The sequence below is a fragment of the Chionomys nivalis genome, chromosome 1 (assembly GCF_950005125.1).
Source record: "Chionomys nivalis chromosome 1, mChiNiv1.1, whole genome shotgun sequence".
NCBI lineage: Eukaryota > Metazoa > Chordata > Mammalia > Rodentia > Cricetidae > Chionomys > Chionomys nivalis.
Window position 1 is genome coordinate 121,023,163 of NC_080086.1, and position 26,815 is coordinate 121,049,977.

A 26,815-nucleotide genomic window follows, 5' to 3' on the forward strand; every position below is an offset into this window, starting at 1 on the left:
CTCTAAAATGAAGCTGTAACATTTTTAGTTATTGCAAAAATTCTGACTAGCAGGAAAATATTGCAATAATATATAACAACTATTGGCTAATATACATTACATATAATATATGTGATAACATAAATATTATATAAAAGTCTACATTTATAAAATTATTTCTGAATTCTCATTATTCCTATATTCCTAGTTAGTGCAGAATTATTATTAAATTAAATTATTAAATTATACACATACTACTTATATGCATATATGTTCTGTGAACATGCAATAAGTGATATGGGAAATATTGATTCATCTATTCAGGCTGTCAAAAGAGAGTACACTTTAAGAATATGCAAGTGAGCTAGGTATTGGTGGCACACACGTCTGTAATCCCAGCACTTGGGAGGCAGGGGCAGGCAGATCTCTGTGAGTTCCAGTCCAGCCTGGTCAACAGAGTGAGTTCCAGGACAGACTAGACTATAAAGAAAGACCCTGCCTCCAAAAAAAAAAAAAACAAAAAAAACAAAAAACCAAAAAACAAAATTCATTTCAGTAGAAGAAAAGAATAAGTTTAGAAAAAAGAACATTAGAGAAAGGGAACACAGTGGGGCTTCTCTGATGAGAGGTCAGAGGGACTGGCAGGAAAGAAAGAAAATTCTGCCCACAGGGAAACAGAAGCAGGAAGCCAGCTGGGTGCTCTCCGATAGATGCTCTGTTGCCCGGGTATCTGAGCCAAACGTGGAAGCAACCCTCACTGGCCTCACTCCTCCCTAGCTCACACCTTAGGTTGGTACTGAGCACATCCTCTCTGCAGAGCAGCCTGGGTATCTCAGGAAGGATGCTCTTGAGTAGTGGGAACCAAAGAATGAAACAGATATGCCTAGCCTTAGAGAGGTGACTAACATAGTATGCTTTCCACAAAAGCCAAAAGAAATACACAAACACAGTGTTGGGGTCCTACAAAATGAGTCGGGATGTAGAAATGATGAATTCTGCGTGAAACTTTTGTCTCTTTCTGCAGTGAAAAGGCAAACCTAGGTACTTGCAAACAGTAGGCAAACACTCTACCACTACATACCATATCCACCCCACCAAATCCATCTTAATTTCCTATTACAACATTGAATAAATATCAGTTAGTGAAAATATATCTCAAGATAAAAACCATTTTAAGGTTGGATGTTTACATACAAAACATAAATAAGGAAAGCAAGTACAAAGACTATTTTCTTTTCAAATATATTAGGAAATATAAAAATTATATAATTATTTCCCAAAATTAGGGAGATTTTTTTCCCATATCTTCTTGGAAATTCGGGAACTAATATTCATGTTATCTCTAAAAGCATACGACGAGCATGAGGCGGATAACTCTACTACATGACGCGCGCACTGTCTTCACTGGGCATGCACAACATGACTCTAAACTATTTCAACTGTTTTATTATTAAGTAATATTAAGTTAAAGAACTTAAGTAATTGTGCCCATCACTTCTACCATGAGAAGCTTCTTTCCTCATTGTAACTATCCCCTGGCATTTGCACACGAGTTCTATAGGAACTGGTATTCCTGGGCATAACTTCAAGGGCCTATCAGGGTAAAAGGATCAGAACCATTCCTTTACTTAAAGCTAGAAAGACAAAACCTGACATTTCAAACAAAATACATTCAAAGATAAGGGAAAGTTTTATATTAATGATTGGCAAATGCATTATACTAGAAATAAATGAATGAACGTAAACACATCTCGAATGTTTATACAGAGAAAGCTTAGTTATTATTCATGACGTGCTGGTTGTACTGTGCTCTAAAAGAGAATTATGCTTGTAGCGCCCTCTGCTGGGCTTTCAGCTCACAAACGCAACCTAGCGACACTAATAACATCAACAAAGACTTAAGTATCAAGTGAAAAGCCACTTTTTTGTCCGTGAGCACTTTAAGATGATGATTCTATGAAAGCTGTAACTAGTATTTGCTATGCTGAAATAAGGCTTGACCTATTTGTCCGTTAAGTAAAATTTCAATAGATGTTCTCTTGAAGAGCAAATATATCATCACATAAATTATAGACCCATCTATGCCATGGAAGTAGAACTGTCCAGGGGGACAAAAGGAACTAAGAGCAGATAAGAGGGGCAGGAACAAAGACAGGAGGGGAGGATGGGAGACAATATACTCCCATGTACAAACACTAGAGAGTAAAATGTTGCAGAAGGACCGGGCAATGACTCGGTGGAGAATGTACTTGCCACACACTCACAATGACCTCAGTTCAAATCCCCAGAACCAATGGAAATTGCACCTGGGCCTAGTGGCCCATCTCTAACTCGTGCAAGCGGCAGCTGGGCCTGGTGGCCCGTCTCTAACTGTAACACTAGCACTTAGGAAGGCCCCAAGACTAGGTGGGTAGCTAGGCTGGCTGCATGGACAAGCTCTGGGTTCTGTTATGAGACCTTGCTTCAGTGAATAGGCAGGGACCAACAACAGTGGAAAGCTCCTGACCCCAGCTCCTGACCCCAACCTCAGGCCTCCACACACATGCATACACACATACAGCCACTCCCCGGAACGTACATACACACACCACACATGCCCACAGGCACTTGCATGCCAAAAAAAGTTACATAGGAAGAGAAGTCTTGATATACCTTGCTTCTGTTACTATACCTGCCACTTGGCAATATTTTCAGGCTCTTAAGTCTCTATTATGATAATGCATTTTGATAAGCAATTTAGCTTTTTATCTAATCTTTCTGGCTTTTTAGTTCAATCATTTTAAAATATCAAAATAATTCTTAGGGTCTACTTTCAACTTAAATTTATTTTAAATTAATCCTTAACAACATAAAGTGTTCATATTTATAAGCACATATGAAAAGGAGTGATACCAGAGCAATAAACAAATAAATAACTAGTTTCCACTTATTGAGTATTAGCTGTGAGAAACAGGGTGCTCTGTGGTGTCCATGCAGTCTATAAAATGTATAAAGTACAGTCCACAGAGATGATAGAAATTGCTTAAGGTAAATTTCTGAGTGAGGATTCCATTGTAGATGTGTCTCCCTCATTCTGAAGTTTCCTACCAAACAACAGACAGCAGGAAGGACATCCTCAACACACAGTCTCTCCATTTATCAGTGCAACAACGTGGAGGTGTGGTGGTGGAGAAAATGGTGAAGAAGAATAAGACATTATTCACTGTAGAGAGTCGCGTGGAGTCACACCTGATGGCTATGTGTAGAGAGCTGCGTGGAGCCGCACCTGATGGTGCTGGCTTCCGCCCTCCGCGATCCCGAAAGCGAGTGCTCTCTGTGATAATCAACTCCTAATATCAACTAGGCCTGACTTATGCTATTATCACGCAATGATTGTCAGCTGCTTGCATATGCGTGGACCTATGGGCAGTGCCCACCTGGCAATCTGGGGTTGGCGGCCCAGGCCTACTTAAGGGCTGAGAGAGGTTTGCCCAGGGAGAGAGAGAGAGAGAAAGAGAAGGAGAAAGAAGTTGTGAATAAAGGTCCTGAAATAAACTGCAGCAGGAAGAGCTCTGGTGTTGCGTCCTTCTTGCTGGTCAAGAAGACCGCGACAGGTGGGGGCCCGTACGGGGAACCTCCAAACCTCTCTCCGTGGAGCCCAGAACTTGCTGCAGTCAGGGGGTGCACCGTATAATCCTCAGGTAAAGATTGAGGATCCGCGACAAAAAGCCGGTTTTCCGCTCTTGCCGGTAAGAAGGGAGAGCGGGGAAGTGAGAGCCACGACAAGAGTGGACAGGTCAAAGAAAAACTAAAAAATAGGATTTTAGAATGGGCGTTTCAACATCACGCCTGATTTTTCTGGCTCTTAACAAGCTGTTACGGAGCACATTGGAGAAGTTTTTGGCTAAACGTGACACAAATGCACCTTGGTTTGCCGTCTCTGGCAATCTTAATGTGTCATCCTGGGACAAGCTTGGTAGAGATCTGGATTTTGCCGCCGAACAAGGTAAGCTAAGGAAGGGAGTTATATTCATGTGGTTTGAATTACTGAGACCTCCTGAGTTAGCAGTGGAGTGTGAGCAGCTGCGGCTCCAAGGCCAAGGAGCTCCAGGCGGCGCTGAGGGGCTGCAAACACCCGGGACCTGCCTCAGGGCACAGAAGTGCAACTCATTGGCCTGGACCTCTGTCCCAGCCTGGGGCAAAGGCCTGGACAGGATCCGCCCCACCCCAACAGGGTCGGGGAGAGGGAGGGCCACTCTGCACCACCACGCCTCCACCTTCCAGCTCGGTGGGGAGGTGGAGCTTCTGCCCCTCCCCCTTGCCGCGACCCACTCCGAGCCCGACTGGAAAATGGCACTAAGAATGCAGCGTCCCCCTCTCAGCAGGAAGTAGCCAGATTGACAACGTCCAAATTCCCTAAAAGATAATTTAAGTGGGACCCTTCAGTGGTTGCAGAGCAGCAAGCCTGCTTTCCTGAGTTCTGCTCCACTCCATGCACCAGTTTGGACCCAGAACAACTACAGCTGGGCTAGGAGGCAGCTGGAGCAGAGCTTTGCTAGGTGGCTGTGGTGGAAGGCACATTGCCTCAGCCCAGTCGGTGCCTAGCCTGGCAGATGCCACAGCAGCGCCAAGAGTATCAGCAAACGCAACAACAAGTGCTGGAGCTGAGACAAGCTGGAGCACAGACCCCACAGGGCGGCCCGAGAACGCAGAGCAGCCGCGGGGCAAGAAAAAGGCAGTGGCAGTTTCAGGCTCTGCACACCGCTGAAGAGTCTGCGGCAGAGCGAATTTAAATCAAGAGACTGCCCTATTGTAGGAGCAGGTGGACCTATGGCTGGTAGGTTGGGTCCAGTGGTGATTGGGGACCCTACTGCTGGCAATCTTAACGCCTGTTGCCATGGGCATTCATCTTTGAATCCTGTGTAAGATCAGACAACCCATGAGAATGCAGCATATGGTCACTTAGCAGAAGCAGGATCAGCTGGGCTGCTAGGGAAGCCAAAGAGGTGCACGAGGGAGAAGGTGTCTTCCATGCACTCAGCTGACAAGAATGAATGTGCCATGGGGGTATGGCAGTTGGGGTATGTTATTTAGGGGACTGCTGAAGGAGCAGTGGTTTCTGACTGCTCCTGGGGTCATGGCAAAGCCACTCCTAAAAGTCCCGAGTCTGATAGTCACACACCTCTGTTCACTTGAGGGGAAGAGGGTGTGTGGGAAATAGGATACGGGGAAAAAAAGGACCCAGGTAAAAGAGAGGCAAGTCTATACCCTAGTCTGTCAGACATTTCTATCCATCCAGGGCTGTGTGTGACCAGCATTCAATATGACTCATGCAGCTAATCTGTCTAAAGAATTGTCTAGATATCTTTTAGGTAATTGGTCTGGTGAATTCGAACAACAACCTGGAAAAGCTGCGAGTGGCGACTGCAGATTCCACACGCATGGATACCAGCCTGGCAGAAGGACTATCCTCCTGGATCACTCCATGGATCATCTGAAGGAGTGGGCGGGAGTAGGAGCCCTGGCAGGCTTAATGGTGCTTGCCTCCCTGGTATGCCTGTGGTGCATTTGTCCCATAAGGGTTTCACAGCATCGCAGTTATGATCATTCAGGCCTTCACGGCCATTGAAGCAGGACAGTCTCCCCAAGTTTGGCTAGAGATGTAAGCGAGCACAGGATGCGAGGCTTGCGCACTGCACTTGAGGTAAGCATACATCAACCTCAAGAAGAGCAAGTCTGATTGCATGTGGGTTGGTGTCTAACTCCCACCTCTGAAAAAAGACACCGGACAGGTCTAGTGTTCTCTGGGTGGATGACACCTGGACAGACACTAGTACATGTTTCATTTTTAACAGAGATCAGACCTCTACTCTTGCCTGTTGCTTTACAAAACAAAAAGGGGGAACTGTAGAGAGCCGCGTGGAGTCACACCTGATGGCTATGTGTAGAGAGCTGCGTGGAGCCGCACCTGATGGTGCTGGCTTCCGCCCTCCGCGATCCCGAAAGCGAGTGCTCTCTGATAATCAACTCCTAATTTCAACTAGGCCTGACTTATGCTATTATCATGCAATGATTGTCAGCTGCTTGCGTATGCGTGGACCTATGGGCAGTGCCCACCTGGCAATCTGGGGTTGGCGGCCCAGGCCTACTTAAGGGCTGAGAGAGGTTTGCCCAGGGAGAGAGAGAGAGAGAGAAAGAGGAGAAAGAAGTTGTGAATAAAGGTCCCGAAATAAACTGCAGCAGGAAGAGCTCTGGTGTTGCGTCCTTCTTGCTGGTCAAGAAGACTGCGACAATTCACATGTGAAATAATAATTTGGACCATTAGGAAACTACCTTTATCACATGTGCTGCCAGCTAGTGGCCCTAGGTGGCACTAAGTCAGGAAAACAACACTTGTTCTAGGCTACTAAACTAAAACTTCTCTACTTCTCATTCCAGGAGCACATTCTGAACCTGTGTGTGCACAAGGCTGACATAAGGATATTTAACATTACTCCAGTATACTCTACCACCATAGCATCCCTTCACCGGTCCTTGCCTAGCTACCAGCAAAACTACAAGGTACACCCAAGTCAGAATTCAGTAAAGGCCAATACATATAAACTAAAAGGTACCTATTACTGCCCATGCAGAAGAAACCTACATTTTAAATATTTTAGGGTAGTTTTAGAACACTTACAGACTCCTTAGTGACAAAATATAATTTTGTCAAGAGCTAGCCAAATTGTGGTCATAGAACAAAATTAATATCTATTATTACACATTATTCAATTCAAATCCATCCATTTGGTAAAACAATTGTAGTTGCAAATTTTATCATTTAAGTATAGATAATAATTTATTATATATTTCCTCTGAAGAAAAAAATTGAGTTCTTTTTAAATTTGAAATGGTCATATTTTACTATTGATTCATTATTTTGCTAAGTATCCTGTGCAACAAGTTAGGGGATACACAGCTCTTATCATGTTACTTAACTGTGACATGATATATTCTTGGCTGATTTCTATCATCATATGGCATTATTTTAGAATTGCTTAAGTGAAATTCTCAGCAGAGAAATAGATCACCAATTAATCAGAGGCTTAGTCAAAAATATAATATATCCCGTAATAGTATATAAACAAAACCTTGGATTTTAAGTATATCATGAAGAACATGTTCTATATCTAATCTGTTTTAAAAAGCAAAGCACCCAAAGCCAGCAGAAGCAGACCAACAACTTGATTCAAAAAAGTCCCAATGGAAACAAGAAACAGAAGGAACAGTACTGGAGAGTCCAGACTTCCTTCCGATCTATGTTCCATCACACACACAAATACACACATCGCCATAAAGTTTTTGTGAAAACTGCCACACACCCTTTAGTATGCATCGCCTATGAGGCATGTTTTACAGCTAACCGCACCAAGGGTTTTAATATGTATGTATATGTGTATATATTCATACATAAGAATATATGTATTTATGTGTGCGTGCACATACACATAGAAATATATACACAGTAAGTATAACAAACAGCAGATAAAAACTGAAAGTTGCTTTTTAAAGCACTGAATACATTTTACAGTTAGCACATAACTTACAGACATTTCCTGTATTGTCAAAGCTGGTAAGAACGTCTTCAACATTCAAGGATCCACTATTAAACCTGCAAAGGAATAGAGCATTTTATTTAACATTTCTGAAATAACAGTATGTCTAATCCTTTTTTAAATCTGAGAGCAAATTGTGATATATCCAATGTAATACCAAGCATCCACCTTTGGAAGCCCCCTCCCCCTGAAAGTTGCTTTGGTCCAGACTCCACCTCCGGGAAAGCCCGCCAAGAGGTGACCCCTTCCCCGGGGAGGGTCAAAAAAGCCTGCCAAGCGGTGGCCCACTCCCACAGGCTATTTAGGCTGCTGCCCAGAAAAGGAACACGTGGTCTTTGGGTACTGTGTGGTCCCCCTGTTCTCTCCCTCTCTCTCTTCCTCTCCAAGCTCTCGCAGGCACCCGGGAGCGGGAGCGCAGCAGCAAATGTGGGCATCTTTTATTCGGTCTAATTTGATCTGATTGGAATTATTTGCATCAGCAGAGAGGTTCATCTTAGGAATATTCCTAATATATGGAGTTTCTATCCAGGGGGTCTGTTTTTCCCATAGGCCCAGCATCGTGAGCTGGGAAAATGTCCTTCTCACACGCTCTCTGCCAGGCTAACATTGGCTTCAACTCGGTGAGTTCCCCTTTTGGAGTACATGGCCAGTCCCTGGGGGCCCTTTTGCGCACCTTTATTTTTTTGTCGTTTTTTGGGCTTTCTGATGAAATAGCCGTCATGCCAAACGCCTGACCCACACGGCTGAGATGAGACCTGGGTGTTTGGAGACATCCGCCACTCATTTCTCATGCACTCGTTTTTACTCAAGAGCATTGTCCAAAAGATACATTGCCACAGGCTTGAGTCCTAATAGGCATAGGCTTCTAATGGGTTCTTGCGATTCCAAGCCGATTACTCAAATGCCCTTGGGCAGCCTTTTACAAAAATCCTTTTAAATTGGGGCTATATAACAAGCAATGTAAAATAAGACACGTGCTTCTGCCATGCTCCCTGGCTACTCCCTTCTCCCTGCTCTCTAGCTATTTGCTGTTTTTCTCACTCTGGGATTTTATAAAACAAATCTGTTTCCTGTCCTTCCACTCCCCTGGCTTCTGCCACCTAACTACACTGGATCACTCTGGGTCCCTTCCCCTTCCCCTTCCAGCTGTTTGCTGAGCTTCCCTGTCTTCTGCCACCTACCTACACCGGGATTTTTAAGTTGGTCAGCTGACACGTTTCTAAAAGTGTTTTATTTGTCTGTCTGTTAGAATAATGTGGCCACAGTATGTCTGTGTAACTTTGTGGATATGTTCTCATAGTATGCTCAATTTATGTTTCTGTGTGCATGTGTACTCATTTTAAGATCAGTAGAATTTCTAACTCCACACTAAAACAGCTCTAGAAAAACACAAACACATGGGTAACTGCCATTTTGACCCCACTACCATCTTGGGTAAGAGTACCCACGTGTGCTAGTGTTCTTTGACTTATTAAAACACCCCTTTTATTTAATCTTCTTACAGTTACTAGCATTGGTAAGCTGCAACTAATTGGATAAAATACATGTCTAAATTTAGCTTATATGCCCAGTTTAAATATCAGGTAATGGTACCCAATTCTCAAGCGCCTTTACAGATCTGAGAGTATAGCATTTAACAAAAGAGCTTCTAACACAGAGACATGCCAGCTCCCATGGCACCCTTTAGCTCCTCCAAGAAGATATGTGGTTGCAAAGGATATTTTGCCTCCAGGCTTGCCTTTGGGTTTGGCAAAGCCATCCACACAGCAAAAAGCAGCCTTTCACCTCTTCAACTTTCTGGATGTCACCTGGGGAATCAATCTTCTTATCCCGCCAAGACGGTAGGTTCAATCTTCCCCCCACCACAGGAAAATCGTTGGGCCTCCTATACTCGGCAGCTAACAGCAAGCACTACTTCTAGGCTGGTGTTCAAAGGAGGCTGCCACCCAGAAGAGGAACACGTGGTCTTTGGGTTTTGCATGGTCCCCCCTGCTCACTCTGTCTCCTCTCTCCTCCCTCCCCCGCCTTCCCAGGTTCTCCCAGCCACCTGGGAGTACTGCTTTAAATGTAGGCATTTTTTATTCAGACTAATTTGGTCTGGTTGGAATTATTTGCATTGGTGGAGAGGCTTGTCTTAAGAATATGCCTAACACCTAATACTAATGAACCCTACCATGTTATAGTTTTAAAATAGTTTCTACCCACTAGAGAGAAAAGGGGAAAAACTCAAATCATGGATTCAGAGTATTTGATGTAATAGCATGTCATGATTATAATCAACAGCTTAAATAATATACATTTTAAATCACTGTTTAGCAGAAAATAATTTATAGTTACATACAAGCAAATTCTTAAAGACACAAGTTAAATATATATATATATATATATATATATATATATACACCCAGAGAATTTTAGAATAAAAGAAAACACACACACATGACCCCAGAACCACTCTCAGTAACACAGAAAGTTCTGCTGCAGCAGTGCACTAATCACAAAACCAGTCACAAGGAACCAGTCAGTCAGGAGTCACTTATGGGCAGCTGGAACCCTTAGCAGGCAAAAGGGACTCATGGCATTTACTCCTAATCTCAATTCTGTCTCCGTTAGCTCCACTCTCTCTTCAAATATTGCACTTGATTATCTGGATGTTAGTAAGGGATCCAACTGGCAATAGTTTCAGCTAGAGCACCATGATCTTCTAATTCACCCTCAGAATTACAGCTGTAGCTGCTTCCGGGCATTCTGATTGTTTATAGTATAATCAGCACTGGAAATGCATTGCATCAGAACTACTTTAACTTTGTCATTAAAACTCAAAAGACAGTACAGATGGGGCTAGAATATGTGTGTGTGTGTATATAAAGTTATATGTCAAGGACTGGCCTCGACAAAAATACTTCTTACCAGGGTAGAGGCATGGGAATTTTATAAATATAGTAAAGAATATGAAGATGCATAAAAAATAACAGGACAGAAACCATAGAAAGTATGGGGAGGGCATTCCAGTGACTGAAATCTGCCTGCTTATTCTTCCACAGATTTTATACCCAACATAAATGGGGGCGGGTAACAAAAGACTTTATTAACATGATACAAGGGATAACTCACACAGTCAATGGCTTTATCACTCTGAGACATCCAATCATTAGCATCCTGTTGTCTAGGTAGTGAAGGTGCTATTACACACATCTATATATCAAGAGAATACTAATATTACCAGGAAAAAAAGCTTTTATTTCTATCAGAATACCATTTCTCTGACAGAATCATTGAGACTGCATAGTCATCTGCAATCATAACTGCCAATTAAATACTGAGCTCAAACTTACCATAATCCAAAGAAATGAAGTAATCAACCATCAGTTGAAGCTTTTGAACTGTATTATAACTCTATATCTCCTCTATGAACATGGGAGTCACTAAAGTCACTGACAACTATAAAATATAAACATTTTATATGCAGGACAGGGCATGACATGGGACAGAACTCAGCATGTTCCAAAATGTGCGAGCAATATATGAGTCCTTTGAAAATAACAAAACATGAAAACCCTAACATGCAGAGATAACTAGTTAATATTTTGGAACACACTGTAGTGGTATATTTGTATTTTGATAAATAAATCTTTCCTGAAGATTAAAGGAAAAGCTGAAGCCACTAGAGGTCAGGTGTAGTGATGAGGCGAGCAGGCCTGCTTTTCGTCCAGCCTGGCTCCCGCATGGCTAGCTTTACACCTCAAATAACAACACACAAATTGTATTCATTTAAACAATGCTTGGCCCATTAGCTCTAGCCTCTTACTGGCTAACTCTCACATCTTAATTAACTCATTTTTATTAATGTGTGTAGCACCACAAGATGGTGGCTTACTGGGAAGATTCTAATCTATGTCCACCTTGGGCCAGAGCTTCATGACGACTGCCTCACTGCTTTCTTCCTCCCAGAATTCTGTTCCATCTACTCCGCCTACCTATGTTCTGACCTATCAGGCCAAGCAGTTTTCTTTATTAATTAACCAATGAAGGTAACACATAGACAGATGACCCACCTACATCAGTCAGGTAATGGTGATCCACATCTTTTATCCCAGGATGTGGGAGACAGAGGTAGGTGGATCTCTGTGAGTTCAAGGCCACCCTGGGCTACACAGAATCAGTGCAGAAACAAATCCAGGTGGTGGTGGTCTACACCTTTAATCCCAGTCGTAGGGAGTCAGTCACACCTTTAATCCCAGCACTAGAGGGAATAAAAATGGGAGGAGAGGGAGGCAAAGGCTGCTTAGTCTATGGTCACCTAGCCTTGGTAGAGGTAAGATTTCTCTAGTGGCTCAACTGCCTTGCTTTTCTGGTTTTCAGGTTGGACCTCAATTTCTGTCTCTGGGTTTTTATTAGACGTGCTACAACACACTCTTCAAATCCGTTCTCTAAACTTTGATAGATATTGATTTGCAATTTGTGGTTTTTATAATGTATTCTAAACAGATTCAACATCCAGTATCCTCTGTCACATGATCTTAACTACTGCTCAGAAGTTGAAAGAGCAATTGTGGATGACTCTGACTGTCAGCAGCACAATTCCTGAACACAAACTTCACGTTGGATTTTACGACTGCACCCAGTGAGGAGCTGTCACACACACTACTGTAGTGGGATAATTGTAGATTACCATCAAGCCTCTTTCTGATAACTTCCCTTAAAAAGTTTTTTTTTTAAAAAAAAGGCTGTAACCCAGCATTATGAGAAAGTAAGATTTAAGGGCCGTCTTGGCTACATGGAGAAGTTAAATCCCACCTGGGCTAGAGACCCTGTCCAAAAAAGAAATCCTAAAAGCAGAATTACTGAATTTCTCCTTTTCCTTTTCTCCCTCATCCCTTTAAACAACACAATCAGGACAAAGCATTTAAAATTAATTCTGAGGCAAGAGGATGTTACATGTGATATCTGAATGAGCATGGCTCCCATGGGTCCTTAGGGAATGGTACTATTAGGAAGTTTGGCCTTGTTGGAAGAGGTGTGGCCTTGTTGGAGGAAATCTGTCACTAGGGTAGACTTTGAGGTTTCAGATGCTCAAGCCAAGCCTAGTGTCACCCTTTCTTTGGGTTGCCTGCTGATCCAGATGTAGAACTCTCAGATACCTCCCTAGCACCATGTCTGCCTACAAGCCGCCATGCTTCTCACCATGCTGACACCAGACCAATAGACTGCACTGTAAACAAGCCCCAGATAAATGCTTTCCTTTTCCTTTATGAGAGTTGTCGTGGTCACAGTCTCATCACAGCAATAGACCCTAAGACATTGTGTAACACTTTCCACCCTACATTCCTTAAACAAGAACTAGGATAAGGAAGTAAAATGCTTACCTTCAACGTCCACACTATTCTGCTGAGAAGTGGTAGCACAAGCCTTTAATCCCAGCACTTGGGAAACAGAGGCAAGAGGATCTCTGTTCGAGGCTAGCCTGGTCTACAAGAGCTAATTCCAGAACAGGCACTAAAGCAACACAGAGAAACCCTGTCTTGAAACCAATGCCCCTTGCAAAAAAAGAAAGAAAAGAGTCCATACTAAGTTATTACCACAATTTTCTGAGTTAATACTGAAGCAGGGACTGTCATTGTTGAAAGTCATGTTTTAGAGTGCATGTTTTAGAGTGCATGTTTTAAATTGTTAAGGGTAGAAAAACAGGAAACCAAATCTCACAATTCTACTTATAAAAATATGAACAATTAGCCAAGCAGAAGTGGCAAACACCTTTAATCTTAGCACTCAGGAGGCAGAGGCAAGTGTATCTCTAAGTTAGAGGCCAGCCTGGTCTACAGAGCAAGTTCCAAGGCAGCTAGGACTGTTACACAGGGAAACTGTCTCAAAAAGTCAAATAAAAAAAATTCTTTCAAAAGAACTGGTAGAGAGGATACTCAATGTTTCCATCACAAAAGAATGACTGATGTGTGAGGTGCCGGCTAAGCTAAGTACTCTGGCCTGACCATTACACATTACATAAAGACATGAAAACATTACATTGTACTACATAAATATAATTATTAGTTTTGAGTTAAAAAGAAAGCCTTATAACTTAAGAACCAAAATATAAACAATCTAATTTACAATGGGTAAACATTTGAATGCAAAGATATATCATAAATACATAAAAGATGCTCAGCATCTTTCATTTTCAATGACATAGGAAATGACAATCAAAACCACAGTAAAATGTCATCTCACAACACTGAGACATAACTTTTTTATAGAAAACAAAGGGGGCTGAGAGGTGGCTGAGTGATTAAGAGCAGTGGATCCTCTACCAAGGAACTAGGTCCAATTCCCTGGTGGCTCCTGATCATTTATAGTCCTGGGGGATCCAATGCCTTCTTCTGGTCTCTGTAGACACCAAGCACATACGTAGTGCACAGACATACACGCAGGCAAACCACCCATACACAAAATAAACTAATTAGTTAATTTAAAAACAAAAACAAGTGCTGACAAACATGAAGAATTCTCATTCATTCCTAGCAAGAATGTTAAGAAGCTGCTGTGGGACAATGGTTTTACCCAGTAAAGATTTCTTTCTTGTACTTGTTTAATAAACACTGATTGGCCAGTATAGGAAGTATAGGCAGGGCGACCAGGCAGAAAGTAGAGGCAGGGCAACGAGAATCATGGAAAGAGAAAAGATGCAGTCTATAGTTGTAACCCGGCCACAGGAAGCAAGATGTGACTGCCTCGTCAAAAAAGGTACCAAGCCACGTAGCTAACATAGACAAGAATAATGGGCCAATTTAAGATATAAGAATTAGTTAATAAGAAGCCAGAGCGAACGGGCCAATCAATTTATAACTAATGTAGACCTCTGTGTATTTCTTTGGGGCTGAACGGCTGCAGGGCCCTGTGAGACAGAAACCTTGGTCAACAAGAAGCCACTATGAAAAAGAGTTTGGCCATTCTACAAAAGTTAAACGTGTAGCAACTACATACATTTTCTAGCCATTTCATCCCAAGCTACATGCTAAGAAATTAAAAGAATATGTTCACAGACACACAAAAGGTGCACATGAAAGTCCACAGTAGCATTACATATAACAGACAAAAGGTATAAACAACTCAAATTGTCCATTAGCTCATGGTAAGGATTAAAATGTATTATTAATCCTGTACTGGTATATTAATTGACCATAGAAAAATGAATAACTTTCTGAAACATGGTAGAATTTGGATAAATGATTTTTTCAAAAATTCTAAATAGTATACTAAGTGAAAAAAGAAGACATAAAATCCCACATACTGAAATGTCTAGAACAGACAAAGCCTCCCCCCACAAAAAAAAAAAAAAAAAAAGCAAATCAAAAGCTGCCAGATATTAGGGGGAGGGAAGCTGCTGGCAATGGATATGTTCTTAACTTTGGGATTAATGCTGGTTGCATAAGAGTGACAGCCACACAACACTGACTATAAAAAGAAGGGACAGAGAAATGCATCAAAATCCTTTTTATAATGGTAAATGGGCATTGAATTTTACCTTGATTAATAGGCAGAAAAAGTAACCACAGAGTGGAATGTGTCCTAAAAGACTATAAAAGAAAAAAAAAGGACTACAAAAGTACAGGTTTTTGGAAGAAAAATATTTAACAACAGACTGTACATGCAACTGACTTTGAAGTATTTATTTTTATGTAATAAAAAAATGACTTTCAAAGTCTTATCTGCATTATAAGAAAATAGATGATATCTACATGGAATGTAGATAAGTTTGAAGAACATTCTAGGCACCATTTTAATTTATGAAACAATATATTTATATATAAGCAAACTACATAAGCAATCAGGAAGGAGTTAAGATAAAGTAGAAAATTAAGTCATAATTAGTCAACATCTATGACAATATTACTTGAAAATATGACTCAATGAACTTGAGTTCTCCATACACACTGGATATTTTAAAGGTCCTATAAAGATTTTCTAAAATAAAACTAAAAGCTGTTTAAGACCTCTTACAATTCCATTCCTAAAATTAAAGCTTTGTATTTAAATAAATTCAGTTATCCTATTTGTTCAGTAGCTAGTCTTGCCTCTTTTTTCATTTTTTAAAGATTTGTTTATATACTTTATGTATATGGGCACCTTGTCTACATGTATGTCTGCACACCAGAATAGGGTATCAGAGTCCATTTAGAAGTGGGTGTTGGGAATTGAACCCAGGAACTCTAAAAGTGACAGTGCTCTTAAATGCTAAGTCATCTCTCCAGCCTTGCCAGCTTTTAAATTATTTTTTTAGTTCGTGCACAAAAATAATGGTTTCATTGACAGTACCACACACGTATATTGATATATCTTGTACACAGGCACCACCACCCCAACTTACTACCTTCTCCTGCCTCTGCTCTTAGCACTGGGTAGTAACCCTGACATCACTGGGAAATGCAAATTGTAACACACTGAGATGACACTTCACATCCACCAAAATATTACAATTTTTGACAGGAAATGTGTATTGAAATAGGTACCTATAATATGGCAGGTATGTAAGGATAATCACCACACACCCATCTGCACGAACCAATCATTCCTGTCACCAGCATTGCCTTGGCACTCAGAAGGTACATACTAATCTCAGTGTAATGGTTTCATTTGTCTTTTCCTTTCCCTAAGAGCAATACATGATTTCATGGTGGTGCATTTAGTATAATAAAAAAGCAGCACAGTCAAAGCCACATTCTTGACTTCTTGCCCATCCTACACTTCTAGGGCAAGCCAAAAGTCAAGTGCTGGCCTTCTAATTCAGCAATTACCATAGCAACAGCAGTCATATTCAAAGACAGAGGATGGGTCAGGCCTCTCGGCTTTTGCTTTTCTTAAGATACGCACACATTTATAAACTAATAACTCTGGCATGTATGGTTTCACATATAATGGAAGGATTTCAAACCTTTCAAAATATCAAAATTTGGCCACAGGAAAATTAAGTTTAAAAAATAAGGTTTAGAAACAATACCTAGTTCCTTCACATTAAGTTCTATACAATGATGAATCATAGCTTATAACACAGGGTGGAGGTGATTTTTAATAAAAAGTCCTCTTAGCAAAGGCATCTTCTGGTCTGCTGTGGTTTTCTGTATGCCTCTAACTAATAGCAACAGCATCTACAATGTTCTAAGAACCAAAGTACCAGAAAGACAAGGCTAGGAGTAACACCTCATTTCATTCCTCAGTCTCAACTGTTTCCAAATAGTGAACCATTCTCAAACACAGACATGAGAACAGATCCTGTGGTTTCACACTCTAGCCTATGGTCTAATAGGCCAAAATTTTGCTCTTCATGAAAAATTATGGCTGGGCAGTGGGGGAGCACACCTTTAATCCCAGCACTTTGGAGATATGTGGCAGGTAGGTCTCCAAGTTCGAGGCCACCATGGACTATACAGCAAGTTCCGGGACAGCCAGGGCTACACAGAGAAATGCTGTCCAAAAAAAACAAAACAAAAAAGCAAAACAAGAAAAAAAAAAGAAAGAAAAGCTACTATGAGACATTTGTTATTTCATCATTTTAAGTACCATTATGTAACGCTAAGAGAAAATAATGGTCAAAGTTCTAGTTTTAAATAATCATAATTTTATAATTTACATAACTTAGTAAAATAAATACTTTCAAATTCACAATTGTTTATTTACTTTCTTTGGTTATCTACATTGAGTCTAATAAACTTCAAAGGGCTAGAAACAAGGAGGTTTAATCAAGGTGGGGAGAATAGATACCAAGGACTATGAATGAAAGAGAATCACTCTGTGCCCTCTGCTGAGCTGTGCTGGCGACTCTGGGTGCCGGGAGTGAGACAGAGAAAGCGAGCTCACCTGTATGATCGCTCTGCATCTAGGACCCTCTCCCTGGGACCGAGACGGCCTTTTCAGTAGCCCAGATCATTCTGCCTTGGCATCTTCATCTTATCTATTTCGTGACCCTTGTTCTCATCGGGAATAATTTCTCCTTCTCCAGAACCTTCTATTACTTCTAGATCCAGTATAAACTCCCACCCATTGGTGCTTTCCAAAAAGAGCACTTCTAGGGTGACCCATGCTAAGGTTTAATTATTTGGCGGTCAATCACGTACCGTGTGGCGGGAGGCTGCCGCTCTTTCTTCATTCTCGTTATTGTCACATTTTATGTCTTTAGCTCCCAGAGGGAAGCATAGTTTATATTCCTGATTATTTATATACAAGATACTAATACACATTTGTTGGTTTGAACTGACCTAAAATTATTTATTTTTTCTCCAATTATTTCATAACATTGTATTGAACAAACTTGAAAAATATAGAATGGGAGGCAAAGTAGGTAGATCTTTGAGTTCAAGGCCAGACTGCTCTGTATAGCTAGTTCCAGGCCAGCCAGGGCTACACAGTGGGACTCTGTCTCAAAAAAATTACATATAATTATCCGTGTGTGTGTGTGTGTGTGTAGTACTTTATTCAAAATTACTTTTTAAAGATCCATTCCTTTTAGCTGTTGCACTAAAACAAACAAAAAAACTACTACAGAATACTTCAGAATATCTATCAATAATACTGAAAAGAGGTAATACTGCTAAGAAATCTTATTTAAAAACAGGTTAAAAGTAATAATATGAGATAGAAAAAAATAGGAGTGGGGTTTGTATTGAGCAGATAAAAGAAAATAAGCAAAAATAATAAAACAGGTGAAAAATCGTGAACAAAATTTGCTAAGGGAAAATATGAACTGCTGTTGGCAAAATTCTCCCATCTAGGCTCCTCTGGTAATTTCAGTAAAATTCTTTAGCATAACAGGGTTATATATAAAGCAGGCAGTTGATAATCGCAATAATCATTAAGGAAATCAACATACCTCGTCTCCAATTTTTAAGAGGCAGGATTATGTAGAAGCTAAAAGTATGGACTTTATGTCTGTTCCGGAGAGGGTATCTAGGGATAGCAAGAGGAGAGTTACCTGGAAGTCACGGTCCCACGCCTGTTTTAAAGTGTAAACTGTTCCAGCAGACCGGCTGTGTGACCTGGACCAGACCATCCCTCGTTTAGGAAGTGAGGATGCTGGTGGTGTCCTCCTAAACTGGCTGTTGTTAATAGACGCTAACACACAGGGACTGCTCACTGAGCAGACGTCAGTTGCCAGCCACTATCAGTGTCACCGTCACCATGGATGTTTGTTGAGACTGTGCTCTACTATGGAATTCAGTGTGCTTAAGGCATTGTGACTTTTGACTGCTACTGTAGAAGGACGCTAAACAGAGTGCAAAAAGAGGTAAAATTGGCAACTTCCAAGGCCAAAATCACAGTTAGGACTCTATGCCATAGTTCTAGAGACACATTCTTATTTATTCTTTCAAAAATGAATATTTACATAGAACTGTTATTGGAAAAAATTCAATCCATACAATAACCAAGACTCCAGGTGATGAGAAGGATAACGAGGCCTTATGGGTAAAAACACAAGAGGGGAAAACGTCACTCTCTGTGGCCAACAATTACTGGGCATTGAGAAGTTAGAAAATTATTCCTGCTCCAACTCTGACTTTTATTACAAGAAGAAGCAAGAAAATAGCTTTTCAAGTTTATTCCTGAGACTCTGGATCATTCTGGTTTTCTATCTCTTTCATTTGCACACACTATCAGTTGATAATCATCTTTATTCCTACTTCCTACACTTATCATAAAAAATTCCGGAAACAGCCAGGTATGTCATAAAAATTTCCAGAATCAGCCAGGTGATGGTGGCACACACCTTTAATCCCAGCACTCGGGGGGGAAGGGGGGAGTTTGAGGCCAACCTGGTTTACAGAGCAAGTTCCAGGACAGGCTCCAAGCTACACAGAGAAACCTTGTCTCAAAAAACAAAAAAACAAAAACAAACATACCAAAAAAATTCCCAGAACCAGAAAATATCAAAGCACCTAGCTTTTTATAAGGCACTTAGTAATATGTAATGTACTTTACTCTCTAGCAAGGACTAAGTAGATTACCTACACCAAAACACTAAGTTGCCGAGTGTGGTGACATATGCCTTAATATCAGCACATATAGAAGGCAAAAGGAGATGGGTCTTTGTGAGTTCAAAGACAAACATATCTGAATAGTGTGAGTTCTAGGTCAGTCAGGGGCTACATAGTGAGACCATCCCCTCCCCCCCAAAAAAAAGAAAAAAGAAAAAGAAAAGTGACTGCCATGCTTTAGATAGAATTTCACAACTAACGTAAAGACAAGTTCTCAAGTCACTGACTTCATGTCTTTTAATTTGTGCTGTCAATAAAACAAGTATTTAAAAAACCAGATCCTAGCTGGGCAGTGGTGGCACACACCTTTAATTCCAGCAGAGGCAGGCGGATCTCTGTGAGATGGAGGCCAGCCTGATCTACAGAGTGAGTTCCAGGACAGCCAGGGCTACACAGAGAAACCCTGTCTTGGGAAAAACAAACAAACAAACAAACAAACAAATAAATCCAAAAAACCGCTCGGATCCTTACACCTGTTCTTTCGCCCCCATTCGAGTCAATTACCCAAATGGTTAGCTATTTTGGCACCTTTGAAAATTTAGAAACCTCAACCTAAAGTGCTGCAAACAGATATCCTTCATGACAATGACCTCTTAACATTATTCCTGCCTCGTCTAGGCCGTGTTCAGTCACACTTCCACTCACGACACTTTTTGTTCTTCTTACAGTTGATACCAATGTGTGCCCCCTCTCCCTCGGAAATGTGCAATCCTGTTACAAAAGGCAGATTTTTATAAAAATGAAGCAACTACAGTATTGTTGCAAACATCAGGATATAAGTAGGAGGTAATTCACTCAGTTATAAGTGGGATCTTGCTACTTCAGTTTACAACCCTCTTATCTCTGAATAGATAATTTTAAAAACGACAACAGTCTGCATGCTTCTCAGAAGACCCATAGCTCCTATTTTTCTGGTTCTATTCTGAGAATGACAAAACATAAACGGGAAAAATACCAACGCTCAATTTTCAGATAACTACTACTTGAAGTATAGCTTGGAAAAATTCTCTTTTTACTTCGTCTTCTTCACCCCAAAGAACTGGGCTTTTTTGTCAAAATCCAATGCTGTGAGAACAGTTAAATGAACCCCTTGTTTGCAACCCACTTTATCCTTAAATGAATTATTTTTCTTGTCTGACAACACAGCAAGACCTAGTAAAGGTAGCAGAATTTCTTTTTAAGTTTTTTTTTTAAATGCTTCTAAAAGTACTGAGTTTATTTAAAAACACTGCATGAAGTTTGAGTCTCAGTTGAATGTGGTGGTTGGAATGAGAATGGTCCCCATAGGCTCATATGTTTAAATGCTTGGTCCTGGGCTGATGGAACTTCTTGAAAAGGATTAGGCCTTGTGGCCCAGGGTGTGTGTGTGTGTGTGTGTGTGTGTGTGTGTGTGTGTGTGTGTGGCCCTGTTGGAGGAGATCTATTACTGGAGACTGGAGGAAGGTTTTGAGGCTTCAAAAGCCCAGGCCAGGCCCTGTGTGGTCTCTCTGTCTGCTGCCTGTAGATCAGGATATAAAGCTCTCAGTACTGCTCTAGCTCCATGCCTGGCAGCTTCTCACCACGATGACCATGGACCAGCCCTCTGGAGCTGGAAGCCAGTTAAATGCTTTGTTTTTATAAGAGCTGCCTTGGTCTTGGTCTTCACAGCAATAGAACACTAAGATAGTAACAAGCATGTCTTTATTAGATGTTGATTTTTGCAAGAGTACAAACTTGCAAACAATATGATAAATGATACTTGCATACGATAAATATAAAAGGTGTTTTTAGAAATAAAGCAGCAATGAGCTAAACTACAATGAGAGTTATCTTTCAATGAAGTGATTTGAGCAAATTTACTTGTCTTTTTAGAAGGTTTCAAAAGTATTTCTTAAAGTTGTCTCTTTCATTTGATACCTGTGTTTTTTATGAAACAGAAGCATAAAATATTCTGTCTAAGGCAGCAGACTTTCCAACATCAAGTTGCAAAGCTGAGTTCTAACAAAGACTGCTGCAGATTCACAGCAGGCACACAGGGCTGCTTGGTGCACGGGTTTCCTTCTTCAAGCCTGAACTAGAAGAGCACTCACCGTAAGGAGATACTGTACTCAGGATAAAGGATGCTTGTGTACTGGACCCACACACCAGCCTCTTCCTCAGTTCTCCCTTTTTTGGCTTCTGTGACTGAGAACAGATTAAATGATTCAAATCTTCTCACAGAGACATGTTTCAGGCAGTCATCCAGCTGTTTCTGCTTCAGAACCTTTGAAATAAAATCAAATATTGGGGTTATATTACACATAGCATAAGATTAGGTCCCAATAATAGGGTACTGGATTATTCAGACTAATTCAGAGGAAGACAGACAAAACATGTCAGAGCACTGGGAACAGTGAAGACAGTAACAGTTTAACAGTCTGATATCTTAAAAAAAAAAAAAAAAATTAGAAAATCCAGAGTTAACAAGGCTTTTATATCCACTATTCTCCTGGACATTTGTTAGTTGAAGGAAGTGAGAAGACAAGGAACATATTTAAAGGCCAGAACCAGAGCAGGCATGTTATTATATGACTGTGTGTATATGTATGTGTATGCACAGCATATGTATGTGTGCATGTGTGTGTATGTACTTATGTGCCTGTGTATGCTTGGGCAGCATATGTATGTTTGTGGATGTGCCCATGTGTGAGTGTGCATGTGTGTACGTGTGTTGATTTGTTTTAAGATAAATCAAATGACTAGTTTTACAGTGTTAGTTTTCCATATATGGAGAAATGAGAGAGAACTGTAAGATTAATGAGTATTAGCAAAAACCATACAGCTCCACATCCAAGTTGAAGTATAATACAAGGACTGGAGAGATGGCTCAGAGGTTAAGAGCACTGACTGCTCTTCCGGAGGTCCTGAGTTCAATTCCCAGCAACCCACATGGTGGTTCACAACCATCTGTAATGAGATCTGGCGCCCTCTTCTGGCCTGCAGGCATACATGGAGGCTGAACACTGTGTACATTATAAATAAATCTTAAAAAAAAAAAAGAAGTATAATACAAACACTGAAGGCTTATATTTTCTGTCTTACAATTTAAAATATATATGTATGCCCAACACTGAAAAGTTCAGTGATCAAACTTGTAGCAGTTAGCATACTTAGTGCCCAAACTGTTGTCTCTAAATATTATTTTCTATGAAAACAATGTGCAGCCCCTAAGAGATGGTAGGAATTGTACAAGATGAGCCTGGAATGTGTGTGTGTGCGTATGTGTGTGGTGTGTGTGTGTGTGTGTGTGTGTGTGTGTGTGTGTGTGTGTGTATGGTGTGTGTGTGGGTGGGTGGGTGAGTGTGTGTGGGGGGGTGTAGGACCCAGCAGCCAAACTGAATATGAGACAATATATTAATAGATGTGAGAATTTCAATATAATCAAAATACAACATTCACAGTGCATATAACCGAAAGTCTAGAAGTTCAACTGACCACCACCCCTGGACCCCGAGCACAGAACCAAGAGCCTAGAAGTCCTGACCATTCTGCTACATCCCCTGCACTCCTCATCTCTGCATATCACCAAAACTCTCCAATTCTTGAGGACCCAAAAAGAAGCTACTCCAAAATCCTTTCTCCTTCTTTTGCAAATTGTACTTCCTACTTTTTCATCACACTCTTCGGCAATGTTTTCACAACTAGTCTTTGTTTATTACACTTCGTTTCGTACAGTTATCTAATGTTTCTCATTTCTGGACAATCTTTTTTCTAATTTTTATTTTAGGTGTAAGGGTATTTTGCATGCATGAATGTCTGTGCATCAGGTGTGTGTCTGTTGCCTGTGGAGGTCAGAGAAGGGCAACAGACACCACCACCACACACACACACACATACCCGGAACTAGAGTTACAGATGGTAGTGAGCAGCCGTGTAGGTGCTGGGAATCAAACCCAGTTTTCTGGAAGAGCAGCCAGTTTTCTTAACAGCTGAACCATCTCTCCAGCCCTAAACCAAATCTTTTTCTTTTTTCAGGTCTTCTGTGTTCTCTTCTTCCCAATTTTTTTTTTTTGACCCTTTAAGGGTCATATTACAGGCCCATATTTCTACATTGGATGGCAGCCAGACTTTCAGGCCACAGTTTGCACCTGGCCTTTCCAAACTGTCGCCATCCTAAACTAAGGGTCAGGATATGCTAATGTCACTCTGCTCCTTCTTTGTAATTATGGGAGATCACCTGGGAAGAGGAGTTAATTCAGTCTATGTGACAGAGCAGCCATACTTGCAGACATGACCTAAGTGCTGCTACCCCAAAAACAGAATGCTAATGAATTTCCCCCTCAGTTTACCATTTGATATAAAAGCTGTTTGGAGAATAAACACAGGTGAAGTTTCAGGATGTGAACTCAGGATTTCATGAGGGACCCCTGAAAACTCCCTCTTGATAAAGACATGTTAGTTGTCTCAATTTTTCCCACGCCTCCCCTCTGGTCCGAGAAATAATTTAGGTCCAGCCCAGACCCCAACAGACCCTCTTTGAAGGATTTTTAGTAGTAATTTGACTTTGCTTTTTATTTTCTCCAATATAGAACACTTCTCAAATTTATCTATCATTCTTATTTGAAGCCATGCTAATCATCATTCCAATTTTAATATACATGATACTGACTTCATCTAAAACCTTTGCTTTGTAGACCAGGCTGGTCTCAAACTCACCACCTGCCTCTGCCTTCCAAGTGCTGGGATTAAAGGCATACACAACCACCCAGTCTTTTTTTTTTTTTACTTAATTTTATTTCAGGTGCATTTGTGTTTTGATTGTATGTATGTCTGTATGAAGGTATTGGATTCCCTGAGCTGCCATGTGGGTGCTGGGAATTGAACCTGGGTCCTCTGAAAGGTCAGTCAGGGCTCTTATCTGTTCAGCCATCTCTATAGCCACCATCTAAAGAAATTTGAAATTGTTTATTTTTAAATTTGTATTTTTATTCCCCTTCTTAAATTTTATTTTCCAGTTTTCTGTTTATTAGGAATCTTTTTTAATCTTTTCTCTCTTCTGTAGAAGGAGGGGCCATTTGTTTGCTTGTTTGGTTCCCACCCACCCAGCTAGCTTAAGCACAAAATAATCACACAGAAACTGTATTAATTAAATCACTGTTTGGCCCATTATCTCTAGCTTCTTATTGGCTAACTCCTACATCTTAATTTAGCCAATTTCTATTAATCTGTCCATCACCACTAGGTCATGGCCTACCAGCAAAGTTTCAGCACGTCTGTCTCTGGAGGTGGTTCCATTGTATCTCTCCAACTCCACCCATCTCCTCCCATGCTATAGGCCAAGCCAGTTCTTTATTCATTAACCAATAAAAGCAACACACAGACAGAAGGAGCTCCCACACCACTCTTCTCCTGTGTAACTTACATTCTGCACACCTCTTCCTTCCTTTCTGTTTATTGAACTTGTCTTCTCTGTGTTTTCCTCTTCCCTGCCTCCTCCGTTTTCCTAGTCACCTAGAATTTCTACATTTACCCTACATGGATAACTTCACAGCCGTTTTCTTAGTCTTTGGCTTATAGTCGCTGTCACTGCACTGGTGGCCTCTTCATCAACGTTCCTGTCTTTTGCAGTTTGATTCTGCAGTTGTTATCATTTGTTTTCCCCTCCTTGGACAGAATGAGCCTCGGGAATAAGGCTGCTCAATAAGATCTCCAAACACAAATGGAAGAGACATTCAAAGCAGTGTTCTACAAATTACATCACAAAAACATCAGAAATATTAAAAGGCACGGCAACATGACTTCCCCAAAAGATCACAATCCTTCACTGAATTCAGAGCTAGATAAAATGTTGGGAGAAAATTGTAAAAGTAATCCACTAGCAAAAGTAATAGTGATATCAAAGAAGACAAAAGTAGAAAAATTCAGTCCAGGATCTGAAGAAGAAAGCAACACAAAAAGAAACAGACAATAAAAATCAGCAATATGATGAAAATTTTACCAACATAGAAGACAAATTTTTCCAGAAAAATAGATATTCCTTGTATATATGTGTTGTATGTTTATATATTGTAAACATATATTTTGGTTACATATATGATTATATATTACATTATATACATATACATATAATATATGTATACATATATACACATCACATATGTGTGTATATATAACCAGAATTTATATATTAGCTTTTCAAGACAGGGTCTCTCTCTGTAGTAGCCCTGGTTATCCTGGAATTCACTATTGTAAACCAGACTGACCTCAAACTCAGAGACCCACCTGCCTCTGCTTCCCAAGTCCTGGGATTAAAGGTGTGCGCCATCATACCTGGCTTAAAAGTAAGCATTAAAAAAAAAAAAAAAAAAGAAGTGTTGGACATTAGACATTCAATGAATCAAATCAAAACACAGTGAGAACAATTACTTATGATTTTAACAAACTTAAAGACCAAAAAATACTCTTGAATAACCAGAGGGCCATTGAAGAAGTCACAGTAGAAATTAAAATATTCCTAGAATTAAATAAAAATGAAAGTGAGCTTCTAGAATCTTGGGATAACAGATAATCAGTTATGAGTGCTTACATTCAAAAACAAACCAAAAAATAAGAAGAAGAAGAAGAAGAAGAAGAAGAAGAAGAAGAAGAAGAAGAAGAAGAAGAAGAAGAAGAAGAAGAAGGAGGAGAAGGAGGAGAAGGAGGAGAAGGAGGAGAAGGAGGAGAAGGAGGAGAAGGAGGAGAAGGAGGAGAAGGAGGAGAAGGAGGAGAAGGAGGAGAAGGAGGAGAAGGAGGAGAAGGAGGAGAAGGAGGAGAAGGAGGAGAAGGAGGAGAAGGAGGAGAAGGAGGAGAAGGAGGAGAAGGAGGAGAAGGAGGAGAAGGAGGAGAAGGAGGAGAAGGAGGAGAAGGAGGAGAAGGAGGAGAAGGAGGAGAAGGAGGAGAAGGAGGAGAAGGAGGAGAAGGAGGAGAAGGAGGAGAAGGAGGAGAAGGAGGAGAAGGAGGAGAAGGAGAAGAAGGAGAAGAAGGAGAAGAAGGAGAAGAAGGAGAAGAAGGAGAAGAAGGAGAAGAAGGAGAAGAAGGAGAAGAAGGAGAAGAAGGAGAAGAAGGAGAAGAAGGAGAAGAAGGAGAAGAAGGAGAAGAAGGAGAAGAAGGAGAAGAAGGAGAAGCAGGAGAAGCAGAAGAAGCAGAAGAAGCAGAAGAAGCAGAAGCAGAAGCAGAAGAAAGAAAGAAAGAAAGAGAAAGAAAGAAAGAAAGAAAGAAAGAAAGAAAGAAAGAAAGAAAGAAAGA

At 40.7% G+C, this 26,815-nt stretch overlaps 1 protein-coding gene across 1 annotated transcript in view; it reads right to left on the reverse strand.

Annotated features, from left to right (window-relative positions):
* The window catches only part of Camkmt (calmodulin-lysine N-methyltransferase), a 399,762-nt gene that overhangs the window by 368,498 nt on the left and 4,449 nt on the right, over positions 1 to 26,815 (reverse strand). The window contains exons 2-3 of the mRNA XM_057791968.1: positions 21,643 to 21,815; positions 7,545 to 7,609 (exon numbers count right to left, since the gene is read on the reverse strand). Coding sequence (XP_057647951.1) covers positions 7,545 to 7,609; positions 21,643 to 21,815 — 238 coding nt within the window. The remainder of the gene's footprint in view (positions 1 to 7,544; positions 7,610 to 21,642; positions 21,816 to 26,815) is intronic.